General features: G+C 38.8%; 2 protein-coding genes across 2 annotated transcripts in view; one reads left to right on the plus strand and one right to left on the minus strand.

Moving 5' to 3' along the window:
* LOC145481456 (uncharacterized) overlaps positions 1-4,088 on the minus strand; it is a 4,696-nt gene extending 608 nt beyond the window's left edge. Inside the window, exons 1-4 of the mRNA XM_081459952.1 lie at positions 3,158-4,088; positions 1,449-1,686; positions 751-941; positions 1-27 (exon numbers count right to left, since the gene is read on the minus strand). The exon at positions 1-27 is cut by the window's left edge and continues 608 nt beyond it. Of these exons, the coding sequence (XP_081316078.1) occupies positions 1-27; positions 751-941; positions 1,449-1,686; positions 3,158-4,088 (1,387 nt within the window). The remainder of the gene's footprint in view (positions 28-750; positions 942-1,448; positions 1,687-3,157) is intronic.
* On the plus strand, positions 4,072-22,389 carry LOC145481455 (E3 UFM1-protein ligase 1 homolog). Its single transcript, XM_081459951.1, has 17 exons — positions 4,072-4,405; positions 4,482-4,510; positions 6,074-6,171; positions 8,048-8,162; positions 10,390-10,520; positions 10,673-10,731; positions 11,800-11,943; positions 12,318-12,493; positions 12,949-13,125; positions 14,461-14,685; positions 15,138-15,239; positions 15,551-15,627; positions 15,865-16,016; positions 16,733-16,863; positions 17,876-17,956; positions 19,625-19,716; positions 20,616-22,389. Exons 1-17 carry the CDS (start codon positions 4,078-4,080, stop codon positions 20,998-21,000), a joined length of 2,502 nt encoding a protein of 833 aa, XP_081316077.1. The 5' UTR covers positions 4,072-4,077; the 3' UTR covers positions 21,001-22,389.
* Positions 22,390-23,912: the final 1,523 nt, after the last annotated feature.

A 23,912-nucleotide genomic window follows, 5' to 3' on the forward strand; every position in this document is an offset into this window, starting at 1 on the left:
GATCAGGGCCCTTGTACACAGGCTTTTCTGAAAAGAAAGTCGTAGTATCAGAAACTGATTTGCGCTGTAAGGTCTTCTTCCCACAAAAACAATGGACTGAACATGTAAGTGTTCAACTTCTGTTACTGAATTCGTAACAAGAACTCAACTGGGGTCTGCCCTTCAACCAGTCATTATGATTATTTAGTAAGAATAATTATGACATAGCTGCTGCATATCTGCTATTGGAGCTGAGTGTGCATTATTTTTTAGTAGATGCTAGGCTGAAAATTATAGAGCGCATAAATCCCAGATGTTGCGTTGGCATTAGAGGAAAAAAAACAAGAATCATTGGTAGCCACACTTAAAGTGTAATTTTTTCATTACTCGATAGCTCATGGCAACTGAAGAAAATTTACCTCCATTTTATCTCTGTTTTGGTAGAAGGCATTTTAATGTTGGTGACGCTTTCATTTCATTCACACGTGCACACAATCACTGCCCCTTCTCTGACAATATTTTTTTGCTTTATCACTGAGCTATCTTCTAGACCAAATTGAAGATGTGTTCCTATGTTTTCTAGGAAAATAATGCACTTGACTTTCAAGGGCTAGAAGCACTGCTGAATGCACTCACATTCAGCTTATCATCCACTAGCAGTTTTTGGTTCACACGGTTTCACCACCATGACAAGGTGAAGATGTACAGAACCTGCAGAGAAATAATTAACTAATTAAAAAAAGAATATTCAGTCATGGAAACAAAGCATACCTTTCTTTCCCTCCTTGATGTTCTGTTTCGTCTTTTTCTGCTTCATGTAAGCCAACATTGGATCATCATCCCTCTCTTGATCTTTTAACATCTTCTCAAGGTCCTCATCGTCACGGTACCTTGCTAGTGGCTTGTCTATCTCATGTAGATAATCCGCCACTTTATCCTGTGTTTGTTTCGTCTGAGTGACCCTGATAGGCAAATGCAAATAGGAACCCTGTAACACACTTGAAAGGACTCTTCTTATTTAGCAAAAGAGCTGTGTCTTTAGTTTGATCATTCGCATAGAAATCATTTCATTTTTTATTTCTCTGTTTGACTTTTGGTTTCAACTGACAAGCAACCGGTATATCAGAAACTTGGCACAGAGTCTTTTGAACATCAATGTATTGACAGAAAGAACTCTAAGTTTGTCAAAAATACTCTGCTGCAAGTGATACATGTATTTTCAACCCTCTTTTTGGATTATGAAAATGTCATGAAACATTAAGTTGAAAACCAACCAATCATAATAGAGCATTGTGCCTCATAGGTGATGCTTAACCAGTTGACCTCATCACGTGAAAAAGACTGTCTAGCAGTACGCAGTTGAAACATCAATCTACATCATTCACAAGTGCTCACATCACAAGGCAATAGAAAATACTTCATAGCCAGTTAAGATTATACTTGCTTTAATTAACTGAACAAAATCTCACCCTCTTCCCCACTCCATGAACTTCTCATTGTCTTCCATCTCCTTGCGCTCCTCTTCTCTTCTTTTAATTCTATCCAACTTGATGTCCTTTTTTCTTCCCATCTTGTCACGGTATACTGTCTCTGAGCCTTTTCCAGAAATACTGGGATCCATTTTAGCAAACATTTCTGCTTCTCTTTCCCTCTTCCATTCACTCTCTCGCTTCAGGTCACTGGCACTCAGAAGACCAGCTTTCCGTCCTGCCGTGATAGAGAAAACAACCAAATGGGAAAATTACATTTTCCTGGTTTACCCATACCTCCTTGAGAAATGAAAGACCTTTAGCATACCAAACATTTCTGAAAGAAGCTTACCCTCCTGAGGTTTAAGACGTCTTGGGCATGAAATTCACCCTTTATTTATGCATTACAATAATTTATACCTTTTAATAAATGGCTTAATACAATACTATAGGTTATTCAGGGGTTTCATTAAGGGCCGGGCAAATTGATCAGCTGATTTTGCCCGCCTGGTTTAACTATCTACACTGTAAAGGAAACTTTTTCTTATAAAGAAATTCATTTCAAAAAGTTTCTCCCACCTGTGAAAACCAGTTGCCCTCCTTTTGAAAACATCAATGAAACCCCATTCTAATTTTTATTTCTAATTTTCAAGCTAAAAATTGAATACACTACATGTACAAGGGTTGTTGAGGTACCATAAATCCTCAAATTAGTGCCTAGGGCGCTTATTTCAAATTTAAGAGAAGATGGGGGCGCTTATTTATTTTTTCCCAAATCGTGGCTTGACATGACCATTTTTTAAATACATCATCTGCATGTAAACAACAACATACTGTAGGCTTTTATTGACATAAAGAGCTGATCCTAAAGTTCAAATTGCCGAAGAGTACTTTTAATATTTTTTCTTAACTTACTCGTCCACAAAATGGGGGGAGGGAGGTGCTTATTTTAAATTTTGGCTGATAGGAGGGGCACTTATTTGAGGAGTGCCAATTCGAGGATTTACGGTATGTTATTTGATTAGCCTGTTACTGGGGGAAATAACTCAGGCTGGCAGAATGTTAACATTAATTTTTAGAAAATAATCATTTACTGGCAGAGATGATCAAAAGGGGGAGGGATTAAAGAGAGAGTGGAGAATTTCTGGATCCAATACGGAGCTACAGTCCTCCCTTAGATTTACCACTATTTACATATGGCTGTTAGGGTGCATTCCTTTAGTACAATCCAGATCATAAAATATGTGATTGAAGATCACGTGGAGCATGGTGTATCAAAGGAACTGATGAATCCACTCTGGATAGGGATTTAACGGTTCTTTTGATGCCGCATGATCCGAGTGATCTCTTGAGGCAGAGCTACATATACGTCATTCCAAAGCAATGAACCCGAAGCTTATCAGAAAATTATCTCATGTCAGATTCACAAGTCATTTTGATGTTCGGTTATTACGTCAGATCATGATGTAAAATTAGTTGGACATCTTCAAGAATCTGGTCAGACAATGTGCAATGACCGACTATTATCTCCACCACTAGGCTTTGAAATTCTGAGTTCACATGCTATTAAAAGGCACAGGAAACATGTTCTTACATAAATGACTCTGCCACAGAAATTTGCCAGTTGTGCAAACAAGTACATTTATATCCCTAGCATGCACCTCCTTAATAAGTGGACCAGAAAATATAAGCCATAAACTTGTACTAACCACTTGACATTCTTTCTAATCCTGGTTCATTTTGTCTCCTTTGTTTTGAACTGTCACTTCTTGTACTTCTTCTCTCGGATCCATTTTGTCTTCTTGGCGGCGATTGATCTGAATCACTATTTGCATGCTTCCTTGGAGGTGACTGATCAGAATCACTGTTCATTCTTTTCCTGGGAGGTGACTGGTCTGAGTCTCCATTCAATCCTGAGCGGGCAGGGGATACGTCAGGGGAGTCATTTCTAACTCTCCTCCTAAGGGATCTGTCAGGACTTGCCTGTAACCGTGATTGTCTAGAGGGTGATAAGTCAGGACTATGACAATGTGTTTGCTCTGGGAGCGAATCACCAGAATCGTGTCTTCTTCGTCTGGCTCTCGGAGGACTATGGCCTCCCTCACTAGAGACATCTCTCCTCCCGTCTGATGACGAGTCCCTTACCGAGCTACGTGGAGGGGCTCTGTCTTTTTTCCCGGGTGGCGATTGATCAGGGTCGAACAGCACTCCACTCCTTCGAGGAGACAAATCTGGAGTGTCCTCTCCGTCTCTGCTTGTCATTCTTGGTGTCGAATTGTTACTATTAGAATTTAGTCTTTTTCCTGCCTCCGTGTGAAATACTGATTGTGATTCTAGGCTAATTGGCGCCCACTTTGTTTTCTTATCTTCTTCCCGCTTTTTGAATGTTTCAAGTGATATTTTTGTGACGCCATCCTCCTCATAAACGGCCGGAGCTTCATCGACTTCGCCTTCGAACTCGTTCGTTTCTTGCGCGGAATCTCGGATTTTGATGTCTCTGACAGTTATATCGTCATCCACTATGATATAAGTTGGATGTTTGGACGCCGTTTTAGGGATCCTTTTCTTCTTTTTCTTTTTCGCACCTTCAGAATTTGACAAATAACGTTTGAGGTACTCTTGCTTCGAAATGGCCGCCATCTTGAAAATAACCATGCGCAGATTTATTGTGCATTTGTTATCAAGGCTACTGCTGAGCCCGTGCAGGCTCGGGATCAGGAGAAAAAGAGACCAAAACATGGCGGATTGGGATGAGATAAAAAGATTAGCGGCCGATTTTCAACGTGCTCAGCTGAGTAGCACGGCTCACAAGCTTTCGGAAAGAAATTGCATTGAGATAGTACAGAAATTGATCGGTCTTGGCCTTGTCGAGGTTATTTACACCACGGATGGCAAGGAATATTTAACCCCACAACAGCTTGAACGGGAGATAAAAGACGAACTGTTTGTTCATGGAGGTAAATATCTCTGTTATTTAATTGACACTTGTGGTGAAATCTGTAGTGGAACAATCATTTTTATTATCTTTTTCAGGAAGAGTTAATTTGGTGGAGTTACAGCAGGTATGTGATATTTATTTTTTGTTGATTGCCCTACATGAGTCACTCCATTATTTTCTGGAATGATGACGTGTTTTTACGTGAATTTATCAAGTGTGTTTCAGATAAGTTCTATAGAAAGTCTACTGTTGTTTTGGATTAATTAAAAAAAAATTGATTGTTAAATGCTACTTGTTTCTTTCAAATGTGTTTATAAACCTCTGAAAATATTAACTCCTCCTGCCCCTAAGAATATGTACGCATGGGGGGATTGTAAGCTTAATCATATGCCATCCCTACCCCTACCAACCAAGCCCAAGGGCTGCACTGGAAAACCATTGGGCCAAGGTCCTGACAGTTCGCGTTTGGCCTTAACTGGCTTGACATAAAAACTGAGGGCCGATATTCTTCCAGTATGATCCTGTGCCAGCTTGGTTGATAAGAAATTTAATATACAACTGAAAATATAATTTTAGAAAAGTTCTCACCATCATGTTGGAAAAATAACATTGCAAACTTCAAGTGTGCAATTCTGATAGGGAGCCAGCTAGGCATATACTTACTTTTGATATTAAGAAAGAAAAGAGAGCTGAAAAAAAAAGGAAAGAAATATTTTATGTAAAAGCAAGTTCTTTCAGGAACATGAGCCATAACAACTACCAGAAAATCTTTAACAGTGATCACATGGGATCATTTGGGACAGTGCCCAGTCCATTACTTAGAGAATATTTGACCAGCAATGGAGCAATCTGATTGGTTGGTTTTAGTTGTTAACCCACAGATCTGAATTAATTTAAAATTAAATCGTTTCTGAGACCATCTTTAAAATAAATTATTTTTCTGAATTAATATCAAATAAATGAATTTATGTTGTGAGTACTGCATGGTTGTTTTCAACAGTTGTACATATCCATACACTGGTTTCACACATACAGTCTTAGGGGACTTTTAAACTTTTCTGTTTCTTGTAAAGTGTTGACATGAACCTCTTCATGATGACCACCCTATGCAAGAGTTAGCTATAATTGAACCTTGCTATGTTGAACTCTCAATGGAAGCAAAAAATAGCTCTTGATACCGTGGGTTCAAGCTAGTCCATAGACGGGGTAAATATCTGAAAAAGCCAATCCAAGGGAAAATGAGTTAACATTTATTTTCTCAGAGGACCCTCCTGAAAACCACTTATGGGGATTGGAGGCCTCCTCTTAAAATATTATGTATTATTATTATTTATTATTACTGGAGTTTGAGAGAGCGGGGAGTTTGAGATAGTGAGCTTCAACTGTAGGTTCTGTAGAGAAGTTGCCTCAAGTAGTGGGGAAGCTTGATGAAAGTTAAGTGTGTGTATCAGCCTTCACTGGTTGGGACAAAACTCCTGGCTGCTGTAGAGACTCAGAGGTAGCTATAGATATTTATACAGAGGTGGCCCCCTCTCTATCATGGCTACTAGCTAACCTGTCAAGTCGTGTCAACAGCGTTGGTGGAGGTTGGACTGTGTAGAACACATGATCAATGTTGTGTAATATAAAAGGTGCTGTGGCTCCTCTGTTAAGAGAAACTTATCTACCTGATGATTTTCTTTATTAGATTATAGGTGTAGACCTAACCCATATTGAGAATAAAGTCAGTGAAATTGTAAAGCATGACAAGAATTTGATTGTCATCCAAGGAGAACTTATTGACAAGTAAGTTAGAACTGGAATATTATAATCAGTAGTTGAGTCAGTATTATGCCAGGATACTAACACTGTTCACATACAGTTATTGTCATTGTTATGTCCAACTGGTGCACTATAATTGTATGATTTTAGAAAATAGCTCAAAGAAAATATGTGGGTTGATGGGTTAAAATTGTATTTCTAGAAATTGATAAAAACAGAAAAGTTGTTGCAGTCACCTTGTTTGATATTTTCTTTGGGCTGTTTTCTTAAAAAGATAGGAAATGTTTTCTTTGTGTTTCTATGAAGGTACTGGTATAAGAAAACTTTTGAAAGTTTGGAGAAATCAAGAACCTGTTGAAACACTTGCCTATTGGCTCGTGTTGCCATAGCATTTCTTTTTCTCCCAAAATTTCACTCATGTTCATGAAAACGCAATAGAAACAGGGAAAATGATTTCTATTTTTAAATCACTAGTCTTGTAGTTCCAGACATAGGCATCTCTGTTAAAGTTAAAGTGCTACAATTTGCTAAATCAGAATTTACTTAATACAGCTGTAGCTGATTGCAGTATTGTTAGAGTTGATTTATACATGGTATACATACAACTGTACATGTCCTCTGGTCCAATTAGACTTCCTGTCCTTGTTCTTCTACTGACACAAAATAATCTGTCCCAGTGTTCAAAGAAAAGAAAAACTCTTGTAACAGTACAGTAAGGTTGAAGTAATATATCAAACACGAGAGACAGTATTTCATTGGGATATCCAAACACCGAGAAGAGAGTTGAAAATATGACACGCAGCGGAGTATTTTTGACGACATTCGAGGTGTTTGGAGAGCCGATGAAACACTGTATCAAGTGTTTGATATATCTTCTCAATCGAAACAAAAACTAAGGAGCAAACGGAGAAGTAAAATCGTCAAAATCTATGCTAATTAAGACTGGGTATCCAAACCTCCTTCATGGTTGTGATTTTCGTTGTTTTAACTTGATGAATGAGTTTGCGAATATTGTTTCCATGCTGAAGTCAACTATAAGGTATTTCAGAACAGTAATTAAAGAACTAACCAATGACAACCTGAGTATCACATGTACATATTTATCAGCCCATTTATTTTGTCAAGTGAGATAGACAGAGGGGAGATTGTTCACACTTGCCTTAGTCTTTCCACTGGTGTGGTGAAGCTTAAATGGTTTATTGTCTTTTGACCTTATCCAATGATCAGGATGGCGATTACATACTCTTTAACTTTATTCTCCTTGTGCATGTATAAAGTGGCTCTAGCAGTTATCAACTTGCACATGTTAAAATAGGCAAGCAGTAAGGGTGAGAGGTGTGAGAGGATTAGTAACATTATTGAGAGCTAGCCATAAACAGGCTAACATGAGCAAAATTAATTCATGCTAACTGGAGTGCTTTTCAGGGTAACCAAGATGCTCTTTGGACTTACCCCTTATGCCTCACCCCTCACCCCTCAACCCACTTCCCCTTATTAAAACAGACCTAATTATTAGCTACTGATAGAGAGTTGAAACCAGAAAGTTCAGTTCTTCGTACAATTGGATCAAGACTGACATCAAATCCAGAACAAGAATCACTAATCTTACGCTGTGCAAGAGTTTTAGAATCAAACAGCTGGACAACACAATAAATCAAGAATTAATATAACTGCAGTAAAAAGCTACAGTGTACCAGATGGATTGATTTGTCATAAACAGTCTGTAAAATGGCAAATATCCTGACAAAGCTGCACAATCACAAACATGACAGGACACAGGAGGATTTTTGTTAATATAGCATTAATTTGCATAATTTGCAAGTTCATTTATGAGATCGTATAGCACATCCCAGTCTCTATTTATGGTTAATTACCTCCTTGTGTATTCTTGCGACTCTAGTAACTACTTAGACCAAGTTGCAGAGGAGATCAATGACACCCTGCAGGAGTCTGGTCAAGTGATTATTTCAGAGCTTAGCAAGACATTCACACTGTCTACTGACTTCCTCCTTGAGGTAAAATGATACATGTACAGATAATCTACAATATTTGCAAAGTAAATGATCTTCAGTCAAGTAAATACAAACAGTTTAAAACAATTAATATATGTTTTTGTTTTTTTTATATAGAAATTTTAATGTTCTGGATTTGTTAGGTACATACATGTATTATGTCAAATCAAATTCAAATCAAATAAAAAAAAACTCTTTTAATTTCTCAAAATTTAACTAGCCAAGGGGAAACATCCCTGTACTAATTGGGGACACCTAATATAATTGAGGGTATTGAAAATGGTGCAGCATCCAAAACTTGTGTTTAACAACTGTTTTACTTATATATGGAAACCAGTAAGGAAATATTTTTTGGATGTAGTCATACACTGAATTTCAGTCCTCCATGGTTGAACGTAGTAATTTTGGCCTAAAGAATTCAAGGTTAAAATGACATCAGTCCATTCTGATTCTTGATGACAATTATTATTTCTTACTCTGTAGGCGGTTACACAAACATCGACACTTTATCTTTCAGCGATACTAATACCAGAACATATCACTTTTGGGCCTGATTTTAGTTACTAAACACTCTTAACTTTCAGTAGACACCTAAAAGTGACATCGTCATAGTTACCTCTCCAATACGGGTACCTCTCTAATACACTTTGCTCTGTCTCTGGGTTAACTTCTGATTGGATCACAAAGTGGTGCTGGTTTTTTTAAGCATAGTTAGCATACATGTAGTTACACAACACCAATGAAAGCAAATGCAAATTTACTTGCAATACTCAAAGGAGAGCCGCTCTAATATCCTGTAGTCGATGCATTCAATATTTTCATCACCTGCAGTCTACTTCACGATGCATTGATGCTCTTAGGAGATAATGGATGTTGTCTTAGGCATACAGGTCCGGGGGGGGCAGGGGGTGCAGCCCCCCTAGTTTCCAAAATTTTTGACATTTCTTGGGCAAAACACTCATGATTCGGGCAAAAGTACTTGGGAGAATTAACATTCTAAAAGTTTGTCCAGGCCAGGCTTGCAGGCTACTTTCTCTGATGTTTGCCTTGCCAAATTGGAGTTAACGTTGAATGATATAAGGATCAAGGTATTCTGTTTTGGAAAAGCCATATAGTTTAAATGTGTATCATGAGAAATGATTTCCATCAACAAAACAATGACAAAAGAATCAAAGCAAATGAAGACCGAGACTTTTGTTTTTGTGGTGGCTCTGAAAAGAGCCATTTTGAATGATTCTACAAAGCGTGGTTTTAAAATTTTCATGAACTCTCTGTACGAGGAAGAATTAACAACCAAAGTGGTGTCCGGTCATTTTGATACAAAGTCATTTCATTACAAAGTCATTTCAATGCAAGTCATTTTGATACAAGTCAAAGTTGATTCAATACACATTTTAAGTCAATTCAATACAAAACTTTAAGATACCAAGCAGTCTGAAATAGAATTTCCAAGTTTAGAATTGCCAAACGATACTAAATGTTTTTGTTTTGTAGTGGACGATGGCTCGTCTGACTTCCCTTCAAATCGGGCTTGTTTCAAAGAAGAAGTTCAGCATATTCAGCCAGCAGAATCAAAAAAGTTCCAAGACCTTCAGACAAACATGATTTTTCTTTTTCTGGAGTAACATTCTTTCGACAGATTGCTGTCGTATGGGATAAGGAGATAAAAAGACTTTCATTGGGATATTTCTTCTAGTTTACTTTTGCTATGAAATGACTTGAGTTTTTATCAAATTGACTTTAGATGTGTATCAAATCAACCTCCATTTCTATCGAACTGTGGCTTGTATCAAAACAACCTTGTATCATTCGACCATTAACCATTAACTGTTTCTTTTAGAAGTTTCTGATTTTACTGGGCTGTTGATCAAGGTCACAGAGTATGCGACATTTCAAAATAACAATTTTTGGAATGATAACAGTTTCATTAGACGTGAGACCTGTGAACAGTTTTGTTTTTACTGTGATTTGAGTGCATTTGAACAACACTCTTGCTTTCGAGCACTGTAATTTTTTTCAGTCAGTAAGGTCACCACCCCCCCCCCCCCCCCCAAGTCCGAAGGTGCCCATATGCCTATGGATGTTGTCAAATCACTCTTGGAAATTTGAAGCCTTTAGAGTCTTGTCACATTGCAATTCAAGACATGTAACTGTTTACAATGTACATGTACCGTGGTGGATGCATCTGATTCTGAATGATTGTTTCCTATTTTCTCTTGTTGCACTGTAGATTGTTGAGGCCCGGCTAGGAACAATCATCCATGGGCAGCTTGATCAACTCGAGAGAGGCGTCCTATTTACTGATGCATTTGTGGCTCGGCAAATGGCTTGCATAAGAGGAGTGTTTAGTGCTATAACAAAGTATGTCAATAAGCAGAGACTTGCAACTTAAATTGATGCTTTCTTGCTCTTTTACCACCATTTTTGATGGCTACATACTCTGGTAAATTGTGTTTCATGTTTATTGATCCCAGCACTATTTTACAGAGTGACATTATTTTGCTTTTTTCCAGACCCACTCCTGTGTCATCTCTTATGGCTCAGTACGGATTCCAGGAAAAGCTCTTTTACAGTAAGTTCATTGATCCACTGTCAGAACTACAGGTTACAATGTAAAGCACTGCGAAATGTGTTGGGTTTTGAAGGCCTGCAGAGTAGACTAGGGCTGATGGGTGTAAAACCAAGCATGTACACCCATTTGTAGCAGCAAGGTATCACCAGCAAATGTGACATTGAGCTTTCTCTGTATCCCTTTGCTGTCTTTTTTGTTCCTTGTTTTTACTCTTCTTCCCTAAGTTTTTAATGTCCTGTTAAATGCAAGTTGGGTTGGGGATCATTTGTGATGTTGGTGGTTAGGTTCTGCAGAGTATGCCTCATTTTCATTTCACGATCTCTCTGAACATTGATCCTCATGTGTTGTCTATGACAAGATATGACCGTATACTGGATAGCTAAGTCAGCACCATTTATATTGTTACCTACATGTGCTAGAACATCCTGCAGAAGTGAAGGGAATGAAACTTCAAGGACAGTAAAAGTCACAGAAATGGAAAATGTACAATAGACGTTTTTCAACTGGGTGGTTTGTTGCCCCATTTCAAACCATGTGATGATATTCTTGAGAATTCTTCCTTTCAAATTTTCAAATAGTCATGTGCATGTGAATAAAATAATTTTAAGACGGACAAAGGAACAATTCTCTAGAGAATATCACGTGGTCTGTAATGAGAAAACAAACCGCCCAAGCGAAAAACGTCTATTTACCTTATTATAATAATAATAATAACAACAACAACAACAACAATAATAATAATAATAATAATAATAATAATAAATTAATAATAGTAATAATAATAATATTAACAATAAGTTTATTTAAGTGTCAAATATGTTTAGCACTATTAAATGTGCTAATTGGGGACACTGTAAATGAATGAACAAATATTTTAAATATAACATAGACTATTAAGAATCCCAGCTACAGTAGTTGGAGGCTGACCAGCTGGCTATTTACACAGCGCAGTCGAGGAGTTGAACTCGGGGCTTTTTACTCTTCTTCCCTTAATCAAAGTTTGATACTTCACCGAAAATATGTCACGAAAATGACTGTGCTGGTAATAACTATTATTTCCTGCTATAGCTGATATTGACCAGTTATGCTCTGAGGGTCGCATATCAGGCAGCATACAGGGGCGACAGGACAAGGCTGTCTTTGTTCCAGATATTTATTCCAAGACACAGACATCTTGGATTGATGACTTCTTCAACCAAAATGGCTACATTGGTAAGTAACTGACTGGCATGATTCTTTACAAGATGTTTTAACACATCTCAACTGAACAATCAAGGTGGCCCAAGTTATGCCTATCTCTACGACGTCAGGCATTGATTTTGTTGAAAGCCAATTCTCCATCCCCTTATGCTGCATATTTCTTGGCATGATGTTGAGGAGATAATATGTACCTTAACTACAGTGAACCTAACTACAATTTTGGGTACACATTAACAAGTCCTTTTTTTGTTGTTAAAAAAAAAACAATATCAAGAAAGGGAATCAACTAAAAAAAGTACGTGAAAACTCAGAGATCATTTTCTTTTTAGTTTGAATAAGTAAACTAAGTTAGATTGTTACTGAATATTTCATTGTTTCCTGTTCAGAGTATGATGCGCTATCACGGCTTGGTATTACTGACGGAAGACAATTTTTGAAGAGGAGGTTTCAAAAGTTACCAGTGAAGTTTCTTCCCACCTGTTGTGTGGGTGAGTCTTTACAAGACCAGGTTGAAGCTGCTATCGATGAAGCTCTGTCCAGTGGTGAATGGGTCGACATACTGGTGAGCTAGTTCTGAAGTAATTTTGAACTCTAGACTTTTAAGTGTTTAGTGCAAAATTATTCATTAAAATGAAAATGTCACGTTTTAGCCAGTTATGTCAGAAAATTTTATCTTTTTGATATGACTGATTTAAGCATGACCAAGAGTTTGCATTCAAACTTTTGCTCTGACTCATGTACTGTCAAACTCCGATACTCTCAGGTCCCGTGTGATCTCTTTGAAAATTGACTTGTTCAAATGTTTCTGAAAATTTATGAGTTTCTGTGATGTCAATTTTCAGATCCTGTTTACAGGCTTACAAAACATACCAAGACGTATATGTATAACACACAGTACCATGTACTCCTTGATAAACTTTTTAATGAGCAATTTTCACGATGCAATCACCACTGCCCTAACCTGAAACTGCTTCATTGAAATAATTCATTTCAGTCCGATGTCTTTTTCTTTTGTAGCCTCTCCTTCCATCGCCATTTACTCCAGATGATGCCGCCCAATTGTTACAGGGTTGTCTGAAGGCTTCTGGTCGCTCCTCAGCTCATGTGTTTTGTGAGAGTATTGTGGTCAGTGAACAGTTCCTACAAAACTGTAAAGATCCCTTCCAACAACTGATGCAAGACAAGGCTAAGGCAGTAAGTTATCAGTGACCATTCTTGACTGGCTTTAAATGTGACCCATAATTAACCTATCTGGTAAATGCCAGGGCAGATCTAGAGGGTTCAGGGGGTTCAATCCAGCCCCCTAAATTAAGAAAATGAGACATTATAACACACTGACTTGGCCTCAGAATGCCGGAAATCCCATTTCCAAGGACCTCAATTTAAAAATTTTATCCCTTTAAGGGATCCCCTTTGGCGGTCCGTATCTTGAGCCCCCTTCTCTAAAATCCTGTATCCACCCCAGAAATATATGCTTTAAGTTCACAGTTTTGATCATCAATGCTCCTTTTTTGTCTTCCTTGCAATCTTGCACTGCTACTCCACTGATTCAAATCCAATTGTATTATGTTGTTCTAGATTTATCCCTACCCCTCCCACAGAGGGTTTATTGGTTTGAACCCCCTCCCCCCCCTCCCCCCCCTCCCTATCCCTCTGGAAATTTCACCCTTGGTTCATATTTTCCTTTAAAAGTTTGGCTTTTGAGATCTCATTGGTTGCCACTCGTGTTTCAAATCAGAAGTAGAATTGTTACTTATCAACACTCTTTTTTCATACGCGCTTGCCACACATGGAATGTCCCGCCGACTGAGTTACGGACACGTTACATCTCTCTAGCCTCGTTTAATTGTTTACTACTTCAATATTAAAATAGGACTCTAGATCTGTACGAGGTTGTCGACATAAGAACATGGAGAACAATCTGTCCCAGGAACAACAAAGCAAGGACTCTTCTGTGCCCGCTGTCACGCTGTTTCTAGCAATTCAAACTTTTGTTTTGTTTCTTTTTGATTTTTCTTGTTTATATATGAGTAGCTTTAGTTTAAGTCGTATTAACGAGGGATCCACTGTAATTGGCTTGGCTGTAGTGGTCTCCCTGCCTAATAAACAGTACATGTATATATAAGTGTTTTAGTTAGGTGAAGTTAAGTAAATAAATAAATGTCTCTAAATCATTAAAAATCTTCTTACATCCTGGTTGTTTTCTGCTTTGTAATTTTTTTACTGTTTTTTTGCCCTTGCAACTTGGAAGTGTGTTTTTTTCTTCCCGTTAAGGGAACGTTTGTTCATCGCAAGCTCATTTTAACATGTGTGTAGGTCTTCCAAGCTTAGTAAGGGACTATTAAGTGTACAGTAGAACCCAGCCACCTCATCATTACGGTCACTTTATTCTGGCCTGAACAAAAGCTCAGTCAGTCATTTTCTCTATTTAAAAGAAGCCCTTTAATATGGTCACCCCATTAATACAGCAAGATTTTGTAGCCCATTGGTGACCGTATTAATGGGGCTCCACTGTATCATTATCCGTAGGATGCGGTCAAGGCTCCCGCCCTGTTCTCTGAACTTACCAGGAAAGACCTGTCTTCTATGGGAGCGTCTGCAGGCGCCTCTGACAGGCGGGACTCTAAGAAAGAGGAAAGACGGAAAAAGGCAGCTGGTGGCGGAAGTAAAGGAGGAGGTGGAGGTGGTGGTGGTGGTGGTAGCGGGGGTGGTGGGGGTGGAGGACGAGGAGGAAGAGAAAGCAAGACCCAAAAGGTATGTTAGAAATCATACATAGGTTGGAATCTCTGCTAAAGAATGTCAGTGTGTTGGCTGTTTTCATAATGTGTTCATGAGTTAAGCTTGGGGCTGTTGGGCTAGTGGAATTCAGGTTCTTGGCATTAAAAGACCTGTGCACCACTCATTCAGCCGTTTGGTTCATACTATAGGTTACGTACTAAGTATTTTGTATGCTCTTTTACCATGGTCGTTACAACCTTAAATAGGAATCTTTTTTTTTTTTTCCTGTTTTCAATAAAATTCTTGAATCGAAATTTATCCTGGAAAGTTTGTACTGTTGTATCCATTTTATCACACTGTCTTGAAACGTCTTTGCATGTTGTAAAGTGGCACCTTATTCTTTAAGCCACCGTACCAACCAGCCCTCATTAAAGTTAAATCTCCTTTCTTAATTTACAGTAGTACATGCATTTCTTTTTAAATATCAGGTGCGTGACAAGAAGAGGGACCGAGCAAGAGATGAAGATTTAGAAGAAGACATAAGCCCTAAACAAAATTCCACTGATTTACCATTTATGACAGTTGAGGAGGCAAGTTTTGCTGTTTCTTTGCTGTCGTCAACGCAATTGACCTTAGAGGCTGGCCCTTTTTCGTTCATGGGCCTGGAGGTGGGGGGAATAATGGCTTGTAGGAAAATAGTGGCGCAGGGATGGGGGATAGTAGAAGTTTTCTTCGTACCTTTTTGAAACCTTATTGTAGATAATTGAGCTTGAAAAGGAAATTGCAAACCGAAGCTGTGAGTAGAACCTTATTCTGGGCCTCCGTTTGACTGCTTACAGTAAAATTGAACTGTTTCTTTATTTATTTATCTTTCATTTATACGTTTGATCTCTTTATGTAGATATCAGAAGAACTACAAAAGCGATTTCCAAGTTGTTCAGACGAACTTGTTGAAGAAGTCGCAACTTACCTGTTCAAGTAAGTTTACACTACTAACTAGAAATGTAGGACATTGTAATGGTTAAATGTACATCTTTTTACAGTTGTAACGTAAATCAATCGTCCTTTATTTGGACTGTGCGACAAGCATACTTGGGATATTCAAGTGTGCTGGCAAAACACTATTCAGAGTTTTATACACTTTGAACGCACTGTCAGTTCTCTTAATATTGCACCTTTTTGGTTAGTAAATGGTGCTTGTTTATCTTGCAACAGACCGCTGACTCAGTATTATCAGGAAGTGGCTCGTTCTGTGTTCCTGTCCACTGGCGCTAAAAAACGTAAGAGTCACTCAGAGGTGCAGGACAAAGTCAGCGTGTTGTGGGCTAATGCCAAACTGTTTGATAAAGGAATTAAGTTATTTACCGGTAAGAACTACTGTCAGTACTAATACAATTACTGAGGTCCTTTGGTTTTCAGTCAAGTCACTCCGGTTCAGTCCTGGGTTGTACTAGCATTCCAAACAATTGAATAGTAATAAAATACAAAGTCATTTCTTGCTACAGAAATTCTTATGACGTTCCTAAATTTATTCAGGTAGCACCCAGACATGTTCAATTCGTACATTCGGGACAGTCTCATAATGAACTCTTCCCAGCTTAACAGGTAATGTTAAATTTTGCGTCAGGCTAATGGCCCATACAGCCGGAGCTTATCCCGATTTTTGTAGCGCTAAGCGAGTAGGAGTGTTTTCATTTCTCCCCTGGATGGGATGTTAGTCCATTGCAGGGTTACCCCCAAGCATTAAATTTACTGGTACGGTATTTATACACCTGGGGGACTTGGGGGGTGAGAAGCACTGAGAGAATAAGGTGTCCTGCCCAAGACCACGACACAAAAATCCCGGAGTCCAGCGCGCTAATCGTTTATGCCACCGTGCCTCCAACTTTGTAGATCACACATGACAGCTAACACTTCTCTGAACACACAGAGCCAGTCCCTATTGTACTTCGCGGATTTACTTTATCTTCTTCAACAGACGACACTTCTCTGAAGAATACCTCGAGTTGTCTCTCGCCAGGGAGAACAACGGGCACAGTGGGTACCTTAACTTGAAGTAATTGTGTTGTGTTGGTCTTGACAGATGATGTTCAAGCACAGTTATGTCGCCATCTCCTACGAACTGTTTGTACAGACATAGTGAACCAAGCTGTTGGTCTGTTGGCCGCTGACCACATGCTAACTATTAACGACGACTCCGCTTTAACCCCTGAGGTAGGTGTAAGGAAAATTATTAAACAAGTAGTTCAACTGTGGTGCTTGTTGTACCGTAGATTATCACCCGCCTGCCTGGTTAGCTATGTACGAGTTTAGCCTTAACCTTTCAGAAACTTTCAGGACCGGTTTTGCAGATATTCATCGCTATTGGTAAAGAGAAAAAGTCAATTACATCGTATACTAAAAAAAATATAATCCCCTCCAGTGTTTCCGCCAGAGCGCACCATTGCGGGAATCCCGCGTTACAACCAGAGATGGCCCCCAGAAAAACGAAGAAAGGGCCAATTTGGCCCTTTCCTTTTACAAGACTGCAGGCTCAACACAGGCATAATATTTTAAAAGCCATCCCAGGGCTGGAAATAAATTGCGATCGATACGGTCGCCAATGCAAGAAGCATTTCATCCTTGACGACCAAAAACTTCCAAATGGCTGGCCGTGTTTGAAATCGCCCTATAATGCATTTTAAACCCTTGATCATTGACTACGTCGTGTATGCGTACGGATTGTTCTCTTGTAATGCACGGATCCTTCATACTAGTATCTGACTCAAAAGATACTTCATTGTGTAGAAACACTTCTAAAAGCACTTACTATTATATTTTATCATAGATCCTAATAAACTGCTTTATTTTCCTTGGTACCCTGATGCATTTTTTCCTTCTGTAGCTTTCAATTTGTTGGCCCTTTTCCTAAAAAATTGGGCCCTAAAAAAGATCTTCAGGGGCCACTTTGGCCCTCAAGTAAAATTTTCTGGCTGAAACACTGCCCCTCTGCGAAAAGTCGTAGGAGTGCAGAACCAAGTAAAGAATTAGAACAGTGGAAATGATGGGGAAAAGGTCGTGAAAATCCCTAGTTTGCCACGGTATTCTACACTTCACACATAGAGAAGGATGGAATTATATCAAAGTGTAGAAACCAGGGATTTCATGGCCAGTACTGGACATTTATGAAGCTTCACTCCCACGTTAACAGTGATGTATTTGGTTTTCCTTTTCTTTCATTCCACAGGATCGCCTGAAGATCATTTCGAAATTCCCCGAAAAAATAAAAACAGAATTGGTCAAGTTAAATACCACTTTAAATGGAAAGGTTTGTATTTCTTTAACTTCATTCTGTGTCCTCGTCTTTTACCATCGAAAAGTTTTTGTGTTTCTTTATCTAAGACGACTTTGTTTCCCACTTGCTTCGTGGAATATTTGTAACTGCTATTAAGGAGACTTTGTATGTTGGTATCAAGTCTTACAGTAAAGCCTGTCCGATTGGAACAGGATACGCGCCCGATCTTCTCGTAGTTATTACAGGGTTGGCATAGGTCAGGAAACGGTCAGGAGAAAAGATTGATTTTTGAGTCTGGGAAAATTGACATTTTGAAGAAAAGTCAGGGAAAATTGAAATAATTTAACACGACTGATTTAATACCATTGAAGGCTAGAAAAAACAGTTGGGGTCAATGGGATTTTAACGACATTTTTTCCTTAACGAAGAAGGAAAATTTCTTGAAAACTTATCAGTCTAAATGAACGAGTAGAAAGGAGGACTGTAAGTTCATTCTAGAAGCTGCTACTAGATCTGTAATTTTTTGTTCGGGGAAATGCTATTTTTATCAGGAAAAAGTCAGGGAATTTTGAAAAGTGATGTCTGTGGCAACCATGTATTAAGTTTATTAAGTGCTTCACCGCCAAGTAACCTTGTTGTGAGCTTTCCAACATGTATTCAGTTCATACTCGATATGCCGTTCAGCTTGAGACGCCGTGACAACAATGTATACGGTCGCCATTTTTCCTGACTCTTTTGGAAGCTTTCCGCTTCCATGGTAACTATGCAACTTTGTAACTTAAGGACGTTCGCGTTAGTTGTTTCTGCGCATCCTTACTGCGCACGCAAATTCACACGATCTTGGACGTTCGGTGACCCCTGTTTTTCTTTTGATGAATCATTTTCTCTACCGATTTTCTACGGTTAGCGAAAAAATGAAGAAAATCTGTCGACTAGAAGTTTGAATTTTTTGCAAAATGCAGGATCGAATTCCGTTCTTTTTAGCTCTTCGTTTATCTGTGCGACGATTTCAAATGCCACTGGAAGGGTTAAACTTTGTGAAAACGTTGGTAACATTTGAAATTACTTACGCAACAGACCCACTTCTACAAAATATGACTAAGATCGTTTGCCTCCGTTGACTCACCCAGTTCGATATTTTTAGCTGTAAACCCCTGTAGACCATGCTGAGTTCCTGCGCTAATTTTTCAAAACCAGGGTAGTTTTCCACTCCCTCTATCTCTGAAACGAAGTCGGTGACCCCAAATTTTTTTGTTTTTGTTTTGCTTTTTTCTTTTGCATTTCTGACACAAGTAACCCGTTATCAGACTGCAGTAAAAATTTTAAAAAATCTATTGACTAGAAAATTTTCGCGCGAACGTCCTTAAGTTCAACTCGTACGCAGAATCTTCATTTCCCTACGTCAGTGGTTGGGAAGCAAGCGACACTGGGATGTTCTCATGGGAAACGTGTTCGAAAATATCGGACTTCCGGTTGAATTGTTTTATGTCTAGCAGTCGAGCTTCCTGATGTTTTACTTCCGGACATTTTTGTTATTTTTTAAAAAAAACCACCAATCAAAGTCGATCCTGCTTAGAACTCTCGAGAGTGGTTCGTTTTATCAATCGATCGCAGTAGAGAGGGAAGCTTTCTAGCGTGGGAACCCCGGTTAACCGAAAGGCTGAAGATTAATCATGTTTCTGGTTTTTCAATTTTTTTTAGGCAACAGAAGACTTCTTTACCCAGTTCGACGTGATTTGTGGGACTGGATACTGCGAATTTATGTTGAAAAAGTTGGATAAGAAAAGAGAAAGGTGAGAGTTTTTTTTTTCAGTCGTTTTACATGTGCAACGGTCTCTGTGCTCCATGACTCTTGCCTTGTCTAAACATGAGATTGCGGTTTTTTGACAACAAATGGAGAGCTATGCATTGACAAAATGAGTTGAAAGCTTGTAGGAAACTCTGAAAAGAAGACAATTATGATGAAAGAGTGTGAAAGTTCAAATAGTTTGTGACTAATACAACTTCTATATTCTGGGTCCAATCGAATACACAGATGAAATTTTTGGAATCATTTATTTCTCAAACACGTCATGGAAAATACAAGTGGTCCATTACGTATAATTATAATATGGCTAGCTCCGTGAGCTGGCAAGATGAACCGAATCCTGTGTTGTGATTGGCTACCCGAGCGGGATGGCGCTAGCTTGCCCGCTCGGGACTACCCGCTGTGTCCCGCAAGAAAAATTACATGTACCGCGAAAGGCATATAATAAGTCCTTTTTTGTCCAAGCTTGTTCAATCAAGATTGCTGGATACTCCCTCTCGGTCCATGAACCCGCAAAAAAAGAACTTGGCCAATATCCAGTCCTCTTAACCTCACACTTGGTCAATAACCGATATTTATTGTTCATGAAACGGCATGCTTTTCATCTCGTCAGTTTGGTAATACCTGGTAAGATAGTGACTTGAATAGGAGTTGAGGCAAATTGTTTGTTGGACTCGTAATAAGAACCCTCTTCAAAGTATCTACTATCGTTGGGTTAAGTCTAAACTGTTATGCTACATCAGCGAGCAGTGGAACACGCGGCCTTTGCCTGCAACAAAACGGATGGCCCCTTTTGTTCAATTCTCGCGTCAGTTGTTGCGCTTACTTAGGTGTTCAGTTCAAATTAAGCTTATACGTAACACCTTAAACTGTGTTATTTCCCAGGCAACTGATCGTGGAACGCCGCTATGTACTTCAAGAACAGCTTCGACAAGAAAATGAGCCTGCCATGGCTCTTCACCTGGCGTCAGCGGTCTTATTCCAGCATTACACCAACTGCATGATACATGCACCGGGCCGGTGTGTGCCACAAATAATAAGCTTTCTCAAGGATAGGTTAACACCGGAACACTACGATAAATTGAACCACTACGTGACCCTTGTAATAAAACAACTGTCTGGGAACGAGGACAGTGCGGTAAAGGATGGTGACGAACACGAACAAACAGAGAAACAGGAAGAGAAAACAACAGCAACTCAACTAGAAGAAGGATTAGAAGATATTAAGCGGATAGCTCTAGAGATCAAAAAGATAAAGGAAGAATCTTAATTTAATGACAGTGATATATAACGGTTTAGTAAGTGGTTTTAAGTCGGACTAGGTTGCGCTAATTTGGCGATTCTGTCGCGTTACAACACGGAATTCTGTGCGGTTCTGTCACGTAATACGTCACGCCAGCTATTTTACGTGATCACGTACAAAGGTGGGCAAGGAATTTGACTTTGGGGTGAATCGAGACGATCGGACTTGGACCACATTGAATCAGATTGTAGAAATTGAGGTCAACAGGCCTTTTTTGAAAATGTTTTAAGACTCTCCAATGTTTATGTTAAGCCTTTGTTCTAGTGGCACAAAGAAATTTGAGCACAAGTAGCCAGCTTGTGTTTGAGTGTGGCGTGTTCCCTATCCTGTGTACATCCACCCCCCTCCCCTCGAAACAAATCTTTCTCACCGGTTTTTTTTTAGTGGAGGGGGGATGTATACAGGCTAGTTCCGGCCTTGAGCTTTCAACTGACTTTTGAGGCTAATTGGGTTTCAGATTACAAACAGGAAACACAAGTGTCCACTAGCATTTTTTTTCCCAAAATGCACTAGAGATGTTGTTAGATGGTACTTGCAAATGACGCCTGTTAAGGGCAATCCTGAATACTAGAGGCTTAAAGCCTGCAATGTATTATGGTATTTTTTGGAAGTTTATGAAATAACCGTTTCAAATTCTCAACTGACCAACTAGACTAAGACACCATCGAAGCGTGAATGACCTTCGGAAATTTTTTCGTTGTTCTTCTATCAACTAATGATCGTTTGTGGACAAATCTCCAAAGCTAGCATAATCTTGTTCCGTAAAACTGGTATTAATTGAAAGATTAACAACCTTTTACGTGTTATCTCAAATACGAGAGACAGTGTTACACATTTCCAAGCACCGAAAAGAGAAAAAAAACCTTGACACGCAGCGGAGTATTTTTTGACGAAATTCGTGGTGTTTAGGAATATGAAAACACTGCCTCGAGTATTTGATATATCTTCTTTATGGAAACCGAAAATATAGAGGAAAATGATCAACAAAATGTTAAAAATGTAAGATCAGATATCCAAACACTGTCACACTATGATTTTCTTCGTCCTAACAGTGATGAGTTATTATTGAGTTAGACGAGTAATGAATGAAAAACTAGAGACCGTCTCTTGCTACATTTGCAAACACCGAGAGGTCAAAATATGCCGCGCACATGTGTATTTTTGGCGAACTTCGAGGAGTTTGGAAATTTGGTCAAACACTGTCTTGAGTGTTTGATGTATCTTCTCAACTGAAACTAAAACTAAGTAGAAAACAGAGAAAGAAAATCGTGAAACTCAATGCTGTGTAAGATCTGATATCCAAACACCATCACTGCCTTTTCGTTTAATCTTATGGCGACAGCTCGATTAGTTTAACATGACTCAGCTGCTGTGAACATAGTTCTTGGCGCGGAAAGTACCGTTCTACGTCGAATTCATGTTAAAAAGGGAATACCACTCAAATTATCAGTAAATAGAAGTAGCAGCTTATCCCGAGCCTGTTCGGCCTTTCCTTTGAGATTTTTTTGTAGGTGCATCTCTAGTCTAATTCAACAAGTTTCTTAAACATGTAACAGTTTGGATTTTTATATAACTGATTTGAGACGCTTTGATGAGACAAAAGGCAAAATGTTTCCCGGCAAATTAAAGGCCAAAACAACAACTTCCAATTACCATAGAAGCCACCCCTCAACTTCTCACTTCTTTTTAATTATCACATCCCCTGGGGTCGATGTCAAGCTTTTTGGAAGTTCGCTTTCTGGTATGGTTGGTTGTTTCCGACCACCCCTGGGCTATTTATTGCTACAATAAAGCCGATCCCCCTCCCCACCTCGATGATGTCTTGAAATCCCGGGGACTTAATAACCCTGTCTCATTGGCGCGGCTTTGATGGTTTTCTTCGACACGGCCGTAATTTGTTCATAATTGTTCATTTTGGTCTTCCATTATGACACTGGAACAAATTTATTCCGACCAAAGATGACAGAGTTAAAGACATCCGATAACGCAATCCTTGGTAGATACCTTTCTAATCTTGCAGAGCAGTCCTTTAGGCTAATGTATTCATTATCCTTTCAAGGTCTTTATGGCAAGGAAAGGGAGAAGATGGGTGTCCACATGCTTGTACGTCTGAGGTTTACGTACATGTTCTAAAACGTTAAATTATTCTACTTCTTTGGGGAGACTCCCACATAAGAAGGATGGGGTGATCTTCAGAAACTTTGAAACGAACCAATAAGAGATACCAAGATCCTGTTTTATGGGCGTGGCTTGAATTTTTTTTCCCCACCCCTAAGAGGTACAAGTTTTAAAACAACACATTATCTGACACTTTGATGATTGTTAATAACGATGAAGACGAGGAGTCCCTTCAAATATCTTCTACTCATAAAGTTGATTGTCAAATATCTCCTGTCTCACTGTTTTGGCTCAATACCCTGGAAGGTATCGCGAAAGCTCCGGATCCCGCTGTGGACATTTTGAGGCTGAACATCCTAAGAAATATCAAAACGGCTTTTTTTTCTTAAAGGTACGCCGAGTATACATTACTATATTTTGTATGGGAGTGTCCCTGGTTCTATTTCCCCTGCATTCTCATACTTATAACCAGGAGCCATAATCTTTGGCTCCTGTTGTAACTTATTTCAAGGTTTTATTATTTTTAGTCTTTATTCTGATTTTTACAACTTAGCTATTTTATTAGTTAGTTTATTTTACTCATGTTTTACATATTTCTACGTTTTTTTAAATTAATTTTTAATGGAGAGATATTTTTAAACCCATTGTAAAGCGCTATTGGATAATGATAGAAATAGCGCTATATAATTATATTATTATATTATCATTATTACTATATTATTGTTATTATTGTTATTATTATTATTATTATTATGTACATC

This window comes from Orbicella franksi, chromosome 3, assembly GCF_964199315.1.
Source record: "Orbicella franksi chromosome 3, jaOrbFran1.1, whole genome shotgun sequence".
Classification (NCBI taxonomy): Eukaryota; Metazoa; Cnidaria; class Anthozoa; order Scleractinia; family Merulinidae; genus Orbicella; species Orbicella franksi.

Bases quoted from the DNA above. Each gene is read 5' to 3' on its own strand.
- LOC145481455 (XM_081459951.1), top strand. From the start codon at position 4,078: ATGGCCGCCATCTTGAAAATAACCATGCGCAGATTTATTGTGCATTTG. The intron at 12,494-12,948 runs GTGAGCTAGTTC...TTTCTTTTGTAG, and splicing joins GTGAATGGGTCGACATACTG to CCTCTCCTTCCATCGCCATT. The intron at 17,957-19,624 runs GTTTGTATTTCT...AATTTTTTTTAG, and splicing joins ATACCACTTTAAATGGAAAG to GCAACAGAAGACTTCTTTAC.